Source organism: Brachyistius frenatus, unplaced genomic scaffold (assembly GCF_029030835.1).
Source record: "Brachyistius frenatus isolate BFR_SWC_R1_liver_20210118 unplaced genomic scaffold, ASM2903083v1 Contig_33, whole genome shotgun sequence".
In the NCBI taxonomy this organism is placed as follows: Eukaryota; Metazoa; Chordata; class Actinopteri; family Embiotocidae; genus Brachyistius; species Brachyistius frenatus.
In genome coordinates this window covers 3,088,390-3,104,211 of record NW_027210632.1, presented here as the reverse complement: position 1 = coordinate 3,104,211, position 15,822 = coordinate 3,088,390, and the positions used below count along the sequence as shown (strand labels likewise).

Below are 15,822 nucleotides of genomic sequence, written 5' to 3'. Positions count from 1 at the left end.
CCTCTGGTGGCCATTTCGGAGAACCATCACTTTCTGTGTAATCCACGTTTTCGCTTTAAATTTCCAGGCCTTTTTTTTTTAAATTTTTTTTTTTTTTACTGAAGACAGGAATCGTCCGTTTACGTGTAAATGATATACTCAATGATGTCTGAATTTCCTTTAGCTGTTGTACTCTCAGGGAGTAAAACAGAAACAATATTTTACAGCTGCTTTCCTGCTTTGACAATTAAAATGTCTCTTGAGAAAAAAAGGCCCAATATACTTTAACTCCAATATTTATTAACAGCAGCAGCTGAGAGCTCCACAGGCAGAAAAAAAAAACATAAATGTCACTCACCTCTAGTGGTGTTAAACCATGCAGTTACTTTCATGTACACAAGTTGTCTCTAAGATTTCTATCAAAACACAATAAATGTAAATCCACGTAAATCCAGTTTGCAACAGTATGCAGATTGCATTTTAAAACGATGGCCCGCTCCATCAAGTGTCCCAGTAAACCATACCAGTGAGCCAGCGTGTGTAATACGACGACCTTGTAAACTAGCTCACCTGAATTCAGTTCTGCTACAGCTGTGACATGGCAAAATGCCTGGTTTGGAAAAAAAAAAAAAAAAAAAAGGCTTCTAGTCATAATCCATCTCTAAAACAGAGCTTTCTGGGATAAATTGCCACTTTTATTCCAAGAAGTAGTCCCAATGAGAACTGATGTCAGCATGTTCTGTGAAGGTAACCAGGGCTGAGCTTCAGGAATGATTCATTGCTGAGGAAATTTAAGCCACGCTCTTATGTATTTCAACATCAACGATTCAGTTTTCAAACGTGTCTACTTAATCCATGAACTGGCGCTGTCAGCTGTGCAGACATTCATCCTGCGGGTGGGGGTTCCCAGAGGGTCCACCCAACTTTGGATGTCCAGACTTTTCATCCACTGCCAGCATGACTTACACTTTTGAAATGGACTGCCATTAAATGAATTACATAAATTCACATCCCCATCAATATGAAATGTTTGGGAACCCCTTAAGTTATCCTCTAGTGCCACCATCAGGTCAGCCTCACAGAGCAATGAACATGTCTGCAGACTCGTCCTGTTTAAATGCAAGTTTTCAACGCCGTCATCAACCCACGAGAGTGATGACATTGTTTTGACTGACAAGGCTGTGTTCTCTTATCAGACAACTATTTATAGCTGAGGCCATTTGTGTTGCCTTAAAGTGACTCAGGATGAGGCCGAGTGCATTATGTGCAGAAGAATTTTGACAGCAATGAGAACAAAGAAACTTTTTTTTTTTTTTTTTTTGTAACGGAGATGTTTATTTAGACAACTGAATGCATGCCAGAAAGAACTGTGTTACAGCAGCGGTAACGTTCAGCTCTCTCACATTTCTAACTCGGAGGGAAAGACCAGAATCGGGGACATACCGAACTTTTGAGTGCCAGTACGGAACACTATCTGCTCTAATTTATTGCATCGACACACTACTCTTGTCCTGTTTTCAGAGGGCGGGGGACACAGGAGGTACCGTTGTTGAATCGGAGATTAAGGAGCTTGGATCCGAAAAGAGCTTTGGCCAGAATATCGTGAGTTGTTCATATCACTGTTTTGGCAAAAGGACAAAAGTAATTCACACCTTGCTTTAAGGGAAAATTACCTCTCACACAAAACACGTAAAAAGACGATTAAAAAAGATGCACTTACTGTAGGTAGCATTCACATGCAGTATAATGTGTCTTCTCCTCAGACTAGATTTAACATTTTCTCCACTATTTCTTACAGAGATTCACAGCTAATGTTTTTCAGTTTGGGGAATTATCTTACACATAATAGCTACTGGATGAAAAAATGTTGGATGGATGTGGGGGGGAAAGAAGGGGGGGGGGGGAAACGCAATCAAATGATCTGGTATGAAAGGCAAAAAGAGACAAAATTGTGCTTATCGTTGGTGGGATCTCTGTCGAAAAATGTACTTAATGAACACAAAAACCCCTGCACTCGTGTTCCTGAACTTAAATTCAACCCTTACATCCTCGAAGAGGGGTTTCCTCAGCCCGTTGGTCCATCAAAGTTTTTTTTTTGTTGCCATTGTTTCTCCAATGATGAGCCAAATATACCATAATATCAAAAATAAATGCAACCCTTTCACAAAACAATGAGCAATAAATAATAATCAAGTGGTGTTCTTGCACTGTATATGTACTGTATATACACAGAGAGTTAAGTTTGTTGTATATATGTACACAAAACAACAGGCAGTCTTTTTTCAGACTGGGTTTTTAGCATAGCCTACAACTGGGATTTGTGCCCAAATTCTATAAATCCCAGAAAAAACAAAAACAAAAACAAAACAAAACAAAAAAAGCAACAACGTAATAAGTTACACAGAATCCTCGGGAGCAGGAGGGATAATGCACAATGAAGACTACTATGTTGCCTGCAGTTTCTGCCCCACCCCAAAAAAAAACATAGAAGCACTGGTTTGGGAAAGGAAAGGAAATACAAAAGAAAAATTTAACTTTTTTTTTTTTTTTTTTTTTTTTTTTAGGTAGGGTGTAAAAAAAAGCCTCTAGAATTCCATAAAATAATTAGCTTATTAAAACATTGATTGACAACAACATGCACAATGCTTTCCCAGCTTCAGTTGGAAAGGGTTATGATGAAGCACTCTCTCTGCACAGTGGCATGACTCTGCAGTTTTTTCTTCCGCGTAATAATGCTTCCGAGAGCCACCGGTGCAAGCTGTGCGCACATCCGAGGTGAACTGCAACCCTTCTCCTTCGGGTGCTGTTGTTGTTCTGCTCGTCTCGACTCGAAAGACTCACTGAAAAGTTCCTTTCCTCTTCCAGCAGTCCTTCAAAGTAACAGTTTTTGAAAACTATTTCCATGTACACTTCACATGCTCAGGTCAGACAGGCTGCAGCAACTGCATAATTTCTGCTCCCCTAAAATGTCCACGAATCTATCGATGTCTCCACAACTGTCCTCTCAGCAAATTAAGTCCATTTTGACTTCCCAACAAACACCTCGCGAAACACTTTTGTCCCAGTTTTATTTTAGTAGCTTATGTACAGGAGGTTGAAGTGTCTGCCAGGCAGTATCCCAGGCAACCAGCCGTATCTTCACACATTTACAGTGTGCATTCCAGTTTTTCAGTCCTCTGATCGTCTTTGTCCTTTTCACAGGTTATGTGCATTCATGAGTGTGTCTTTGAAGCTTTGTCGTTGTTACATGTGTGCAGTTCATGTATTTCTACTTAAACAGGGTGTTTTTTATTTTTGTTCTGCTGTTATGGAGAGGTCACTGAAATCGGATAGACTACCTATAGAACGTGTTTGTGTGTGTATTTATGTGGATGTATGTTTTATTTTATTTTTTTGTGCTTGCGTGTGAGTAGATCTGGTTGAACGTGTGCGTCTCTGTGCTTTGTCTCAAACGCTACGTGGGGGTCTTTGGAGCTCATGGGTCCTCCTGTTGCGTCCCTTCTTATTTTCCTGCATCCGTCTCCACTTGGTTGCATGCTGGCTGCTCGCCCGAGATCCCCCCACAACCTGAGAACCGGCCGAGCCGCCCTGCCCCCTCTGGCCGCTTTGTGCCTTCTGGTTGTTCTTGGGCGCCTGGTTTGCCAACATACCCAGGTTTGGTTGACCTTTCTGGGTATTTTGGCTCTGTGTGGGCTCCTCCGCTGTCGGAGCGCCAGCCTGAGGCCATGGCCTACTCTGTGGTGGACTGGCTTGCTGTTTCTGAGCGTTGGGAGCTTTAGGCCGTAACGCAGTGTTAGAACCGCCGGTGCCGTCAGGTTTGCCCTGACTGTTGCCGTTGGGCGTCTTCACCTTCTTCTGTTTGCGCTCTTTCTTCCAAACTCTGTCGCAGAACTCCTCCACGCTGTTGAGGTCCGGGTGGTCCAGGAGAGACAGAAAGTCCCGGTACCACAGCCTGTGCTTGGCCAAGGGGCCCACGCCGCCTCCGGCGCCGGGAAGTGCAGGTAGGATGTCACCCAGTCTCTGGGCGGGGATGACCTGAAGGTTGAGGCGCAGCAGCGGCTGGATGAAGCCATGTTCAACAGCCTGGCAGTGGTAGACACCTGTGTCAGACTGAGACAGGCTGCGTATCAGCAGACCCTGGTCTGTACGGAGCACTCTGTCATCCAGCTTGATCTGAGAAAGACACAGAGAGAAGATAAAGAACATAAGAGAAAGGTTTGCAGACAGGTGAATGGGAATATTCCACGAGTCTGGTCCACACTCTTTGAACTGACTAATTCTACAACTTCTATCTTAAAAGTACTCTGCTGAGTTTGTGACGTCCAGTAGCACCGTGGAGCATTTATACACATCCACGTTGCCAGTTCTACACTATAACACTGATTGACAGTTGCCAACCATATCAGGCAAAGAAGCATAGCAAGGACCCACACGGGAAGTAAAGAAGAAGACAGCAGACCTGGATGAAAACAATGAACGATTCAAAACTGACTTTTAAAATATCCAGAGTTCAAAAGCAGAAGCAAATATTTTTTTTTTTTAGACCTCACAGACACACAGCCCACAAATCTGAACCCAGCACTGCATGAATAACTGCAGCTCCATCAATCATCTGGGTTGTCAACACAACCCAGTGTATCTGGCTGAAAACACAAACGGTTGTTGAGTAAAAAAGTAAAACATGGCTCAAGTTAAGCAGCAACAGCAAAATCATCAAGCATTTGTGGTGACCAAGCAAACAGTCCACATTCCTCTTAGATTAATATGTAAGCTGGAAACTGTATTTCTGCTGGAGTGGCAATATCCTTTAAAAAAAAAGAAAAGAAAAGAAAAAAAGATAAACTGCTGTGTTTTGCATCTGATTAGCCCTCATACTGCTGGATCTGTCACTGGACTTCTTGTCTCGTGTTTCTGTTTCTCGTTGGTACCTGAAACAACACGGCATGAACACCCGGCTAGAAAAATACAGCCACAGAACAAATTCTTGCAAAAGTAATCGGCTACATCCTCGGGTCAAAAGTGAATCTAAACAGCCACGCCCTCCCAGGTCTACGAGGTTAAAGATGAAGAGAGTCATAGGTCAGATCAGGAAAGGTTTGGCCCAAGGCAGAGAGATGTTTTTTCTGCAGAAATCGAATTAAGTGAAATAGATAGTATGGTCTTAATTTGTGATTCACATAACAGTATTAATTATGATTGAAAAACCATTAAATAAGAGGGCAGCTGTACACCAGGGAACACGAAATGTACATGTTCCATTCATTTTCCATTTATTTCACATAGTTTTTAAAATGTGACCTTAGACACACACACACACACACACACACACACACACACACACACACACACACACAAATACACACACACCTCATGCTTGCGATCATCGTTGGGCTTCTGCAGTTGCCAGTAGATGAGCGCTCTCTGAGATTTGGGGCTGCACTCCAGAAACATACTGCTGTTCTCCACACCGAACACACTCCGGTCCTCCACGGTGCTTCCTAAGCCATCCACGTCATCTAATAAAACACACACACACACACACACACACACACACACACACACACACACACACACACACACACACACAGAGAGAGAGTAATTAGAAGTGTGTGGCACGGAGAGGAGGCAGACTGTATCGTGTCTGTGTGAAGTCTTTAAGGTACCATGATGCTGCAGGTCCGAGCACTGTGAGAGAGGATCTCCGTTTCTGATGTCTTGACGTCGGGTTCTCCTGTGAAGAAAAACAAGTAACTAGTGAATGGCAGTAGTGAAAACATACATGGATGCACAGACAATTAATGAAATTATTTAGCACGTTGTTTTCTCTGTACTTTTTAATTTCAACCACTAGGGGGCAATGTTACCCAATGCCCAAGAACATGGGCATTTATTCAACCTTTACTCCACTGTTAAATCACATGGATGAAAAAACACACGAAAGCCTGGCAAACTGTAAGAAACATAAACCTGCTGAGCAGTGAAACACCAGGCTTCGTTGGCTGCTGATGAGCCGTTATTACGAAACACACACAGTATTGTTTTGCCCTTGAAACGCCTTGTAAAAGCAGCGCCGCTCTTTGTCCTCTCCATATGAAAGTCCACGATGTCATTTGGCGTTTTACTGCGATGGTGAGGCATTTTCATAGTCTGGCTTTACTGACTAGCTGCGGATGTGTCCCCTGCTTCTAGTTGTCATAGTTTTAACAGGCGCCGTTACAAATCAAGAAGGGGTGAGCCAAAAATGAGGCAAGGGCTGGAAAGAAGGGAAAAGAGCAGGTAGAGTGAAAAAGTAGAGCCATTAAGGTTAAATTAAAAAATAAAATGAAATGAAATAGACCGCATGTGTAAATTCTGCTCACAAATACGACCATTTCCTTTCCCCCTGCCAAACTTTTGTGTGTCAAAAATATTTGGACACTCGTTCCTCACGCATGTCCCTCCTCCGAACATTTCCTCGGCTAACATTCCTGCCTTTTTGGCCGTCTGAGCACGTGCAGGGCCGGGTGTCTGGTTCTCGTTCTGAGAGGGAAAATATTTGCAGTGTTAGAGGAGAGCTGAGAGGAGCTGGTCCTGGCCTTAACCATGGGGTGTGCCACCTCCTCTGTAACCCTGCCAAGCTGGAGTATACCCACTGGCCTACTTCTGCTGGTGTGAGAAGTTCTGGATGAATGAGACGCATGGGTGTAGTGCTGTGTGTGTGTGTGTGTGTGTGTGTGTGTGTGTGTGTGTGTGTGTGTGTGTGTGTGTGTGTGTGTGTGTGTGTGTGTGTGTGTGTGTGTGTGTGTGTGTGTGTGTGTGTGAGGGCTCTAGTGGTCAGCTTAATCCTGCTGGATACAGCAGAGGGTAATTTGAGGGTGTGTATGTTCATACCTCTTGGCTGCAGGGTGAAGCGGTCAGACAGCTCCTGTTGGCTATAATTTAGTGTGTGTGTGTGTGTGTGTGTGTGTGTGTGTGTGTGTGTGTGTGTGTGTGTGTGTGTGTGTGTGTGTGTGTGTGTGTGTGTGTGTGTGTGTGTGTGTGTGTGTGTGTGTGTGTGTGTGTGTGTACTTATGTATGTATATTCATGTGTGTCTCTTTATGTGTGCGTGTCTTGGCTGTAGCGTAATTAAATCACAACTCCGAACAACTGTTGCTGGCATGAGCGCTAACCCAGGTTGCTGGATTGAACTTCTTGGAATGTGAATTTGTGTGTTTAATGACCGTATTTTGTGCCTGTGTAACATCCAGATTACGTGCATGTTCAGATGTTTTGGCAAGTGCCGTGTATCATCGTCTATATTTTGGATTCACTGCACTTGCCAATAGGCTAGTGGCGGTCTGAGGTTAGAGAAATAAGGCTGTATATCAGGATGCCCTTGAGCACAGCATTTAAAACCAGTTGTTTTAAAGCCAACTGCTGGCGCAGAATGCAGGTGTACTGATAACTCCCAGGTGTGACTGCATGTGATGACATTAACACAAAGGCAGGATGTTGCTGGAAAGGAGCGTGCAGGCTCAGCAAACCCTCGGAGGATAAATAAAGGTTAAAGAGGAGTGCGTGGTGTGTGCAGGCTCCTACCTCTTGGCGGTAGGAAAGTATCTTGAGCACTCAGCACCGTCCCAGGCGCAGTAAGGGTCTCTGGCCAGGCAGCACTCGGCGCAAGCTTTCCCATACACCTCGCACCGATGCAAAGACATCTGTGATACACCCAGGGCTGAGCCAAGGTACAGCTGTTGCTGTGGGAGCCAAATAAACAGCACGGACGTAAAAATTAAATATTCCTGCGTGGCTCTTTTGGAATGGTTCTTGCGGAAAAAAAAAGAAGGCGATTGCGGGTTTAGTTCTCAGTAGGCACATTAGATATCTTTGTTTTTGGATAAATGTTTGATTAAAGGCCCAGAACTTCTCAATTGGACCCCGTAGCCTCGTCAACAACTTCTGGATTAATTACGATGTGTGAAAATATGTTTTTACCTGCTTTGTGGACAGCTCCATGGCAGTAATGGGAGTAGGCTCCTGTACAAAACAAAGACAGATTGTTTAAAACCCATGGACATCATCATATTTTCATAGGGAGCAGCTTCATAAATTGCTGTTAACAGTCAATTTTCAATGTCATACCCTAAAGACAGTCATCTCCTCTAGCACAACCTCCTCGAGGTCGTGCCAGCTCTCTCTGGGGATTGTCACCACCTTCAGCACTGTTCCCATATCTGAAAGACAACAAACAGCCACATACATTAAGTGCATCATGAAATCATGCATACATATATATATGTTTATTCATGGGTTACATATACATGAATTTTTAACCCGTGTTAAAATCTGGATGCATGCCTTGTTTATAGATTTTATTGTTTGGCCTTTTCCCTGCATAAATGCCACAAGTAAAAGGTTTGACGCTGGACTAGGATATATTCAGTGAAATATTCTTGAGTAATATTGTTTTATTTGCCAAATTTGTTGCCATATACCTAAGATTGATCTCAATAACGTGTCTAAAAGCTTTAAGGTGAACAAGCCTGGCATTAAAAACACATTTTAAAGCAACAAATAAATGGCTACGACGTCAGCGTAAAGTTGTATACCTGTGCCGATGAACATGACATCATACTGCCCGTCCTCTGCCTCCACTCTGTCCACTACCAGCTGGGAGAACTGGTAGTCCACGTCCGTCCGCACCATGATGGGATGTCCCCCTATCGGGTGCACTGGGTTGTACATGGCAGGGTGACCCCTGGCGAAAGTGATGACATCATCGGGGAGGTCCTTGGTGGAGTCAAAACCTCCAAATGTTTTGCTGGGGCACTGAGGTTGAAGAAAAAAAAAAAAAAGCACAAATTGAAGAGTGAGAAGCAGTGTTTTGCATCTCCATGTTACTTTATTATACATTTACTGTATTTGTGCTTTCGTATAATAGGACTCACAGTGCCAGGGCGAGGGTACGGCACCCTCCCTTGAAAAGGCACCCACTGGTAGTTGGGTCCGTCTCTGTGGGCGTAGGGGCCGAGGAAAACCCTCCGGATGTCTGCCATGTTGTACATACACACTGCCGAGCCTTTAAAGATGTTACTGTGGAGGGAAAGATAAAAAGAGTGTAAGGATGACGACAGGGAGAGAACAAGATGACAGAGAAAACAAGACAAGGATTAGGAGCTTGTGAAATGCTGAAGAAAGACAACAAAATGACCCTTCATCGCACAAAGACAGCAGGGAGCGAGGTTGTCATTACCTAAGTATAGGAATGACAGATTGGAACTTCTCTCTGATTGCTTCCAGCCTCTTGAGAACAGACAGGAATTTGGGCACATCACCAACTAAACAAGAGACCTGGTTCAGAGCATATTTGAAATCCCCTTTAATATTTTTGCAAGCGTTCGCTTGAGCCAGATGGGCGGATGTTGCTTTCGCTAGCCAGACGAGGTCCGAAGCAGCAAGGTCGATCAAACACACGAGAAGGAAAAACAAATGATGTGGATTTTCTTTCAACTTATGCTCTGTCCTGGGTCATCCAGAAGACAGCAATCTCAATGGTGACTCATTTAAGCGAAGAATTTTGGGATTTCCATGAAAATATTCAAAGATATATATTACATACAAGTTAATAAAATGTTCTTATGGAGATTGTGACTCAGTAATCTGGCTCTTTGCAGTCTTCTGACCATGTGAAGAGATTTGTATCACAGTTTTATAGATTTGTAATTATTTGCTTTGCCAGGTTAGATGTTCTCAAGTTCATTCATTAACTTTCCAAGTGTCACTTTTTCAGATGGCAGATTTTCTTTTGGACGGCAAATGTGCCGCGCTCGCAGGAGCCAAAACGCGTCAATAAGATTCGAGATGTCCTTTGTCTTGCTGACTGCAATGGGAAGTTGTATCAGACTAATTAGGGATGTGGCTGGCATACACACAGCCGACAGTACTCACCAAAGCATGGAAGATGAATGGATTAGCATTTGAAAATGTTAATTACAGAGAAATTCAATTAACTCCCGGGGCAAAAAGAAAAAAAAAAAGACAGTCCAATACGTGTGCCTGAGAAGACGGCCGAACATGTGTTTGTGCAGATACACGCACAGAGAAAAGGAAAGAGGTGTACAAATTCACCCCTAGAAAAATGCACAAACACACACACGCACACATAGAGGCACAATCAAACATTGATCTGTCAGTAGCAGCTTCTTTGTGCCTCATTAAGCAGAGATATTAAAAGCTGGTCCCTCTGAATGTCTGCTCTATTCATCTCTGAAAACCGGCCACTTAGAAAACCAATTAAACCACTCTAATTCCTCAATGCCCCATAATTGAATTTTAAAGTGTGTGTGTGTGTGTGTGTGTGTGTGTGTGTGTGTGTGTGTGTGTGTGTGTGTGTGTGTGTGTGTGTGTGTGTGTGTGTGTGTGTGTGTGTGTGTGTGTATACGTAGATTTACGCCCACCAGCGCGCACCAACCTCTTGGTCTGAATACATTCCAGAAAGCTGAGAAAAGCCATACGGGTCTGGTGATGCAAGGCGCCTGTCAGTATGCGTTAGCTCGCGCCACTGTTCTATTCAGCTCGTCTTATCATTAGCTGTGATTGATGGTGAAGTGTTTGTCCTCCTTTCAAAGCAGCCCAGAGACAGTACTGGACACAAAATACCCCCCCCCCTCCTCCTTCCCAAATGCAAATTCATCATCATGATAAGTGCCACCATCTGTGCCATTTCAACTCACTTATCTGCCTCGCCCCCGTGCCTTCACCTCTCCACATGCTTCAATAGAGCCACACCCGGCCTCTGAAATCCCCATTCATGTCTGGGGCGGTGGCCAGGGGAGAATCATGCGTTGCTGCAAAGTGAATATCATGTTTCTCTCGCTCCCTCCTGCTCCCATAATCTGATTTCCCTACAAGCCTGCCAAGGTTTCAATGAAAAAAACAGGGGGACAGGTAGGGAGGAATGGGGGAATGGGATAAAAGCAATCTCCAATCTGAGACGAGGGGGACGTCTGCCATCGGAAAGGAAAGCAACCGTAAGACACCTGTAAGTGGATTACGGGAGCGCTGTCTGGGAATTAGATGGCGGCACACTCGGTCGCATGCGTCCCGTCATGTCATTTAAAATGGCTCGGAAATTGCAGATAAAGGGACGGAATGAAAGATGTGAAAAGAACGAATGCGTGAAAGGAAATACGAAACGTGTGTGTTTTTCAAATATAGAGGAAATCGCTTGTCCAGAACGGTTGCCCGCTGAATATATATCAACTCCTTCTGATCTCCTAGCAACAAATCAACAAAACAAATATGATACTACGAGCATCTGTCAGGCTGTTTGAAAATTTGATGCACAGTTTGGAGGTCATCAGGAAAAGAATCTGCACAGGTTTGTACCTGGATGTTGTGAATACAGCGTAGATAACTGGATTCTTCGGGTCCTTGGAGCTCATGAGAAACACGTCCTCTGAAAATCAGAAACAGGAGAAGCTGAAGGAGAGACTTTTCAAGAGCATTTTGAAGAGATCTGTGAGGTTTCTTCATATGCAAATGGAGACTACACACTTACGTAGTTCATCGAAGTGCGTATCAATGCCATTCACCCCAGGGACTGAACACATTAGCCGGGCTTTGAGGAAAGTGGTCCACTTGTTTACAAGGCTCCTGTGACCTCCCATGTCATTCTGCAACAACATCAACACATCTCTGTAAGCTCTCAGCTCAGTATCTACTTACGACTGCAACAGAACCGTAGCTAATGATGTACATTTTTAAAATCAGGCTTTTTCATTGCTTAAAAGTGATATGGACTTTGTTTGGTTGCGTGTGTTGTTACCTTACACAGTTGTCCTATCCTGGCGATGGTTGCCTTTCCAGTGTGCTCTCCATCCATGGCGTTCTCTTTGAAGAACAGAAAGATCTTGTCGTCCTCAGGGTTGTCGCTCTCAGGGATCAAGTGCACGCCGATGAACCTGGGGTCTAAAGGGGAAAAAAAGAAAGTGGATAAAGTGGGAAAACTTTGTACACACTCGTACAAAGTCAGAAAATCACACCCACACACTCTCACAGATGTAATCTTACAATCCAACCTCTGTCCCAATTACAATCCTTTCAACCCTATTTTACACCTCTAAAACCAATCCCCCATGATATTCTTCGGTCACGGCTCAGTAATAACAGCCATTCACTTTACGCCCTGGTGTTACAGTATCTGACTTTACCTCAAGTGAGCGCTCCAAATCCAAATCCCACATAACCCCTGTCTCTAGACCACATCCTCACAAACACACATGGCTCTGATTGTCCGGGGTAACATTTGAATAAATTCATCTTGACTTTAAGCGCGAGAGGAAATCAAAGTTAAACTAAAGGAGCCAGGGGCCGCGGGGGCCGTGGTGGCTGGAATATATCTTTTGATGTAAAGGGAGTATAGGGACTGAGGAAAAGTGGCCGCAGTCACTGAGGCGTCGTCACGCGTAAAATGAGCCTGAAAGCTCGAGGGTTAGCCGGAGAGAAACAAGCAGTGCCATGTTACACCTCCATGGCCGTTTAGGATATAGAGTAGCTGTGAAAAAGGAGAGTGTGGCCAAAGAGGGAAGCAGATTTATATGTGCTGTGAGGGTGCGAGACCTCTGGAATGAATCATGTGTGCCCCACACCGACTTCATTCTTCCATCGTGAATATGTGCCGTCAAATCTACACGTTCATAAATTCGTCCGGGCATGCATCACATAGAAAAACAGGCTGCTGCTGGTGTCGCCAACCGCTGAGGTCATACAATTCATTACATTTAAGTGCCGACAAAAGGCCACTTTATTCGAAGGAGGTTTAATCCAACATCCGTGCGAGTAAGAAGGCATGAAAAGAGATGTGTAAATAAAATCAAGACTACTACAGCCAAAACTACCGATTAACCCTAAATCCTTTTAGAATCGGCTGCTATTAAGGATTCATGCCCAAGTTCCTCTCTTGTTACATTTGAGTACCATGTAACCTTGTTGATAAAGGCTCAATAGAACATCCCCATCCCAGTAATCCATGCAATTACAATCCCCTCTTTGTGGGGAAGGCGTTGGATTTTGCCGAGGCGAATGGATTCAATCCCTGGAGTATTTGTTTGAACAAGGTGAAAGATCGATGGGGATTAACGCTGCAACAATGACTTCTCCCTTTTAAATCGCTCTTTATTAATATGTCACAGTAATCAGCGCTGCAGAGACCACTGTTTGTGATTTTTGATGGCGCTGGGGGGAGGTGGGTGGTTGAGGGGAACTGCGAGGAATTTGACTCCGCTGCAGGAAAACAGCTGAGAGCGGATTAGTTCTGTGGGAAGAAGGGGGGAAAAAGGGGATGGCACAGCTCGAGTGAAAGGTTCAAAACTGACCTTTTGTGGCTCCCTAAGTCCTCCGCGGTGCCGAAAGATAGCCAGACAGACTGAACAGTCAATAACCCTCGCTGCACCGCTAATCTTACTAGCACAGGCAAATCCAGTGACTTTGTGAATGGGGCTCTTCATATCTGATGTCCACGCATGAATGGAAATGATTGGAGACTTGAGGCCTGTGAGAGAATTTAATGCTTCAAAGTCTGTTGAAAAGCTTTCCCATAATAATGGCCAATGACAGGAGTTCACCTCCAGCTTTTACTGAAAAGCTGTTGTGTATATATGCCTCAACTGTTCAATTCTACAGGAACAGTAAATTCTGCTGGAGTTTGTGAAGTTTTAAAATGTATGTTATCTAGTTTTTGCAGTCTGAACACTGTTGGCCAAGTTTGTGGATGCAAACAGCCTCTTGAAAACCCAGGAGAAGCGGCATATGTGAGGTATCTACAGGATAATACAATACCACATTTCTGGGAGTACATACACAATACTTATTTTCATGAAGAAAAAGTAGATAACACTCAACATAGATTATTTTTTTTTTCATGAGAATACATTTCTTGTGGGCTTTTTATTTTTTACCATTCAGCCATCTTGAATCATGCTGCTCTGTTCTGATTGGATGATGGTCTCCCAGGGTACGGAAAATGGCAAAGTCCCTTCCCATGAAATCAGCAGAAGTGCCAGAGTATAGCTCTCCATCTGCCAGTGAGAAAAGCTTAGTTAGGAACAAATGACCAGGAGTAAATCTTGGAGGTGATGGAGGCAGAGATCAAACTCACCAAGCAGAAGCGAGGCCGAGAGCATTTTGGGGTCGTAGGGGCTTTTCCCGCGGCCGTTCTCGAAATGCGAGGCCAGTCGAAAGATGTTGTCCTGTGGTGGAAAGGGTCAGAGGTCAACATGAAATGAAAGCCACATTAAGCCTGGTTAAAGGTACATTTATAGCCTGCGTTTCAGGTTACAACCTATTCTCAGTATAGCATGCTAAATTTGGGCTGCGATGCGAAACAAAGTCAGCCGGACATGAGCAATGAGCAATGAGCAATTTTTTTACACTGCTGACTCGTTCTGCTCTGGTTTGCGCTCAGCATTAGGCTCTGCAATAATAATAAAAAAAAAATAATGGGGTAATAATGTAGGCTAATGCAGTAACAGTAGACATTAGTCTTTGGATAAATTAAAAGTCACAAAAGAGAGACCCAGCTTACTCACTTTTCTTTAAATCAGTTACTGACAACACTGATTTAAACTGAAGTGAACACATGCAGGGTCTTCAATACTAAAAACAGCATGGTGCAAGCACCCACTCCCCACCCCATTGTTGGGGCATGCAGAAGCCACGCTGCTACATTGATTAGCCTGTAGACCTTTATCAAGATGACTGATTAAACTTTTACATAGGAGAGAGGTTGTTTAATATCCGACAGCTGATATTGAACAGTGTAGTTTTTTTTCCACTTTGTCTTCACACGAAAGAAAACACTGATGAGAACATAATCAATGAGAGGAATGAACACTGCTGTATCTCACTATTTAAAATGTGTGTGTGTGTGTGTGTGTGTGTGTGTGTGTGTGTGTGTGTGTGTGTGTGTGTGTGTGTGTGTGTGTGTGTGTGTGTGTGTGTGTGTGTGTGTGTGTGTGTGTGTGTGTGTGTGTGTGTGGGTGGTGTTGGCATAGACTCAATGCAGCCATCGCATTTCTTTATTCACTGTTATCACATTTAATGACTTCTTATCGACTGCTCAATTGAGATCTAAATGACCTTTTGCATATATACAACTGATTAAAAACCCACATCACATTTGGTTACATTAAAGCACCAAACGTATTACCTCTGCCCGCTTTCCCATTTCCAGATAATCACAGATGGGGTGGAAGGCTCCTGTGCCACAGATGTACAGATGGGTCTGGTTGTACGGTTGAAGGACCCGGATGAAGTTCGAACACTCTTTCTAAAAAAAAAAAAAAAAAGAAAGAAAGAAAGAAAGAAAAAATATAAGACAAAGAAGGTCAACTCCCAACTTCTAGCTAATTGTATACAATGAGACATACATCTGGCAAAGAGATTTTAATACATTTTGTGAACGTGAGATGTGTCTTTGTTTATGTTGAAATCTTACCAGTGTAGCATATTATATAGTCTTTCAAAGCATGTGAAACTTTTGGGGATTGTTATGAAAGAGCTTGCATATGTTAGCCGTGATCTCACACTGCCAAAATATTCCCACATATCATAAAGTTGAAATGAAGTTTTATCCATTTTGAAAATAAAGATGACATTTTTAATAGAGAGAAACTTTGGCGTGATTCAACTGACAATAGAGACCAGCAGAAAGCAGAGGATAATAGAGGTTAGACAAAGGCTTTGTTGGAATTCCATTTTAAGCAGGGACTTTCCAGTTGGTTCTGAAATTAAGTTTCCCTCAAGGAAATCCCACCTGTAAATCAAATCAAGTAAATCGACCACAGATCTTTAATGACCCACATGTTTTGAGTTTATGGAGGGTA

General features: G+C 43.5%; 1 protein-coding gene across 1 annotated transcript in view; it reads right to left on the bottom strand.

Moving 5' to 3' along the window:
• Positions 1 to 259: 259 nt before the first annotated feature.
• sema3aa (sema domain, immunoglobulin domain (Ig), short basic domain, secreted, (semaphorin) 3Aa) overlaps positions 260 to 15,822 on the bottom strand; it is a 34,494-nt gene continuing 18,931 nt past the window's right edge. Inside the window, exons 4-17 of the mRNA XM_069700365.1 lie at positions 15,147 to 15,266; positions 14,097 to 14,187; positions 13,897 to 14,016; positions 11,766 to 11,908; positions 11,499 to 11,613; positions 11,327 to 11,396; positions 8,887 to 9,031; positions 8,548 to 8,767; positions 8,081 to 8,172; positions 7,934 to 7,975; positions 7,538 to 7,695; positions 5,643 to 5,710; positions 5,347 to 5,495; positions 260 to 4,152 (exon numbers count right to left, since the gene is read on the bottom strand). Of these exons, the coding sequence (XP_069556466.1) occupies positions 3,427 to 4,152; positions 5,347 to 5,495; positions 5,643 to 5,710; positions 7,538 to 7,695; positions 7,934 to 7,975; positions 8,081 to 8,172; positions 8,548 to 8,767; positions 8,887 to 9,031; positions 11,327 to 11,396; positions 11,499 to 11,613; positions 11,766 to 11,908; positions 13,897 to 14,016; positions 14,097 to 14,187; positions 15,147 to 15,266 (2,259 nt within the window). The 3' untranslated portion in view covers positions 260 to 3,426. The remainder of the gene's footprint in view (positions 4,153 to 5,346; positions 5,496 to 5,642; positions 5,711 to 7,537; positions 7,696 to 7,933; positions 7,976 to 8,080; positions 8,173 to 8,547; positions 8,768 to 8,886; positions 9,032 to 11,326; positions 11,397 to 11,498; positions 11,614 to 11,765; positions 11,909 to 13,896; positions 14,017 to 14,096; positions 14,188 to 15,146; positions 15,267 to 15,822) is intronic.